At 38.9% G+C, this 4280-nt stretch overlaps 1 protein-coding gene across 2 annotated transcripts; it reads right to left on the bottom strand.

Annotated features, from left to right (window-relative positions):
* Positions 1-530: 530 nt before the first annotated feature.
* chac2 (ChaC, cation transport regulator homolog 2 (E. coli)) lies at positions 531-4244 on the bottom strand. 2 transcript variants are annotated; one of them, XM_007259200.4, is made up of 3 exons: positions 3942-4242; positions 2920-2955; positions 531-1755 (listed from the first exon to the last, which is right to left on the bottom strand). In XM_007259200.4, the coding sequence occupies exons 1-3, from the start codon at positions 4074-4076 to the stop codon at positions 1384-1386; spliced, it is 543 nt and encodes a 180-aa protein (XP_007259262.3). In that variant the 5' UTR covers positions 4077-4242; the 3' UTR covers positions 531-1383. The 2 variants fall into 2 exon arrangements, with proteins under 2 accessions (XP_007259262.3, XP_007259263.3); XM_007259201.4 differs by lacking the exon at positions 2920-2955 and having other exon boundaries at positions 3942-4244.
* Positions 4245-4280: the final 36 nt, after the last annotated feature.

The raw sequence follows: 4280 nt of genomic DNA, 5'->3' as shown, positions 1-4280 counted from the left end.
CCTGAAGCCGAATTCCTGTTTTGTTCTGTTGAACTGGGTGAAAAGTTTCCATGCCTTTCATGTCACACAGTTTTTATGTTGTAAACCAGTATTACCAGTTTTAAAAGCTTTATCTACTGTGAAAATGTTCCTGGCTAAATATAGAGAGCATTCTAGTATTCGACCAATAACTGCCACTACGTGCTCATGTGTTCTTCCTTTAGCACAGTGTTCATTAATCCTGGTCCTGGAAGCAACATGTCAGCTTTATTAGCTCCTTAACAGGTAATTTTAGAGGGTCAGTCAGGTGTCAAACTATTAAGTTGTGCAGGGCAGAGTGCCTCTAGTACCAGGGTTAAGATTTCAGGTAGTATGTACATCACATGCATTCTATAATACTGTTTAATATCGCAATATATAGAGTTTAAAAAATAACATTTGCAATGTAAACATTTTCCAATATCGTACAGCCCTAAGCCATAACATTAACACCACATGCCTACTGAGTAAGTGTACATTCGTGACCAAGACACATTTCCCCACACCCTTCATGAATTAGGCAGTGTATTTAATAGAAACACAGCTTTAATACATTACACAGCATTTTTCCCTTGTAGGCCCACCCCTGCTCCTCCCCATCTTAACTTATCAGACTTTCAGTAATAATGACATCCTCCTAAGCTTAAAATGATAAAAATAAATATGGCTTGGTACACTGCTATGTCAAAAGTCACGGGATACCAGTTTGTTAATCGACCAAGAAGTGTTGCCTCTGGGGAGCTGTGAGGTTGAATACTGGCCACAATCATGGCAAAGCAACATTACCACCCACAGTGGACAGTGTCTGTCCACTCATGTGTGTCCTCCTGTCCCATGACATGCTCAGTGTATATAACTCATTTAAAATACGTTAATTTACATTCTTAAATAAAGAAACAGACAGACAGATAACTGAGATACACACATTCCCCACACCATTCTTGAATTTGTTTCTTTAACTGTGTTATTAAAAATATTCTCACTCTCGCACAAAAAAACTTTTTTAAATGTCTGTGTAATTCAGAGGAAGGCTTTTAAACCAAGCCATTTTGGATTGTTTCTACTGATCCATTCCAAATTAACATTTGAAAAGTGTAGTTTTTGTGTGATCGTGACAATACGTAAAGTGTATAAATATACAGACTAAAACAGTACACTGTTCGTGAGGTAAAGTTGTTGGACGTTACCCTGCAGCTCAGTTTTGTGTTTTATACTCTCGGCTACAATTCTGTGCAAAGTGCGAGTGTGATGACTTGGCCAGCGATCACCTCTTCCTGTACGAACTGGCTGCGCTTTGGAGATCCGTCCTGGATAAGGTGTGAAGCAAGTTCATCCAGCTGAGCAGATTATCAGGTTGAGCTGGGGTCACTCAGCTGACTCCTCCAACAGATCCTTGACCATCCGCTCAAGAGAGAACAGGTGATCATCTGAGTCTTCAGGGACCAGCTGTCTCAGAGCCTCAGCCAGCTCAAACAGGTACTCCGTGTTCCTCCCGCTGGGACCTACAGACTTCAGGATCTGCTGGGCGATCAGTTCCAGAGGCGCTGGGCCGAGGTAGTTCGGGTTGTCATGTGAGCCGATGTAGAGAAGCGTGTCTTGCATCGGCTCATCTTCTTCTTTAGGATGGAAGGTTACTGTCAGCACACTGTATCCTCCTTTCTCCCTGTAGTCAAGATACTCCTTCACCTCCTTCTCCTGTCCTGAAGGCAACTTGTAAGCAACACCCCAAACACATCCCTGTGAGAGCGAGAAGCACAAGAGTCCTTTATAATTTACACTGTTAAACAAGGTAAACGTAGGTTCAGATGTATGACTAGGCACTTTCACAATAACTACTTTCTGTGGATGATTTATTGCCCTAGAAATAATTGTGACAAACAATGTCATTTTAAAACTGCTGATTATTTCACTAATTGCGATCGAAAACATGGCATAATACTACACCTAATATCACCTAATAACTAATAACCTAATAACTTTTACTAACATTTTATTTAATAGTGTGCAGCACTTAGGAAGCACCTATACCTGCCACAGTCAACTGTGTGTGTATACGACTCTGTGAGGTGCTATTAATGAATAAGTCACTGAAAGATTGGTTAAAATATAATAAATATAGAAATAATACCAGTGATATTCTTTTCTTTTTATTCTTATTTAAACAAACATGCAAACACTACTGACTCAGTTATTATTATGAATTATTGAGGTTACATACAGTGAATATTGTACACTAAAATAATAATGTAATTATTGTGACTGGCGTATACATGACAATTACTTTAAGGTTAAAATTCTGAAGCTAAAGCTGAATTTCTTATTTGTTCTTTTAAACTGTGATAAAAGTGTCCTACACAGTCATGCCTCACATGCAGTTTTTACATTGTGAGCCAGTGTTACCAGTTTTAAAAGTTGCTTCATCTACGATAAGAGGTCCTGGCTAAAGTGAACCGGAACAGTAGTAGGCAGTAAGGGGTCGTCCTGTAGGACTACACTCGCTTAACATGCATGTAATCAGTATTTAATACTGTAGTTTACATCTCTGAAAAAACTGAGGGATGAAGGTGTTCAAAAAGCTTTTCAAAATCATAATTTTACAAGCCACACCCCCAACAAGCTTATTAAGCACTGACACACTGGCAAAAGTATATACATATAAATAAATATATATAAATAAATATATATTATATAAATGCAGAATTTTTTTCCAAGTTTATCAAGGCATGTTACCTGTACACGGCATTCACTTGGCCAAAGGAAAAGTGGCCGATCTGAACATTTTTAACTCTCTTACACAAAACACACGGGGTCCACTTTAGGGGGGGTGGGGTAGGGGTACCTGAGAGGTACTGTTTAATACCATTTATCTGATTGTGATGATTATTTAATAGGCTACATTACCTCAGGATCTTCTATTAGTGTCACCACACGTCCAGGCTGTAAAAACAATCAATCAAAGATATTATAACAATCACTAGCCTGGTTAAAAAAATGGTTAACCCACTAATGACTGTCCTGATGATAAATGAGCTGAACTATTGTCTTTTTGAATGACATGCTGTCCCAGAAATAATTGCTATAAACAATATTATTTTATTTTACGAACATATTATGCATATATATGTATTGCATAATAATGAAATTATTCCCATTTTAGAGGTGGTTTACCCTTACCTGTAACTAGACATTGAAGCTGAAATATATATGTTTACTTATTTATTTATTTATTTTAGGATACTGTACCAGGAATAACTGTTATTAATGTTATCATAATTGTAACAATTTCATATGATATATATGTATATATTAGGAAGACATTGTGTCCTGGAGTCCAAAGCAACAGTTGATATACATAATTTATTAACCTCTGTGCAATAATTAAGATGATACAGTAATTATCATGACAGGACTATTAGTGTATTATCCGACAATGGTGAAATTATACGGATTAAGCTGACATCATATTAAAAATAATGTGTGGCCACAACTTATTAAGGTGTGGGGACGACTAATATGGACAGGAGTTCATTATCTAATAAGTAAGTCTCCCCAGTGACTTTTATTTTGTTCTCACAACTTAATTATCACATTTCCCATGCCTTAATAATTAGTGCCCATGACTTCATTATATTGTTCACACGCCTTAATAAGTTGCCCCATCGCTCGATTATATTTTTCCCATGCTTTGGTAAGTCGTGCTCACAACTTGATTATATAGTGTTTTTATGCCTTAATAAGTCATCCCCATGATTTGATTTTCTTGTTCCCTTACTTCAATAAGTTGTGGCCACGCGTTATTTATTTAGTTTTTTTTTTACCTGATGTGACCTTATCGGCTCTGTATTCTTATTAATCAGGACCAAATTAAGGTAATTATTTTAGTAAGCAGTGATCTAGTAAGTGGAGGGATCTCGGTAACTTACCTTTCCAGGAACCCCCCGGTGATCCGTGCTCCCCTGCCAGAACCGGCGGCTGAATCCCCTAATGAAGCCCACGCGCTTCTCCTCGTACGGAAAGTCCACTTTCCAGATCAGAGACCCGTAACCGAAAACCCACATCTCCACAGCACAGCCACAGCTACAGCACAGCGCGGAGAGTCAGCGGCTCATACCGCCAACAAGCAGCAGCAGCAGACCGGGTAGAGAGAGCGCAGGAGAGCCGGGGAGAGGAGGGCTGGAGGTCAGGTTCGCACCGGCGAACCAAACACAACATACCCGGAAATGACGCGTTGCCGGGAGCGGCGGCCGTTTCAAAATAAAAGA

Source organism: Astyanax mexicanus, chromosome 15, assembly GCF_023375975.1.
Source record: "Astyanax mexicanus isolate ESR-SI-001 chromosome 15, AstMex3_surface, whole genome shotgun sequence".
NCBI classification, from domain to species: domain Eukaryota; kingdom Metazoa; phylum Chordata; class Actinopteri; order Characiformes; family Acestrorhamphidae; genus Astyanax; species Astyanax mexicanus.
This window is presented reverse-complemented; position numbering and strand designations above follow the sequence as displayed.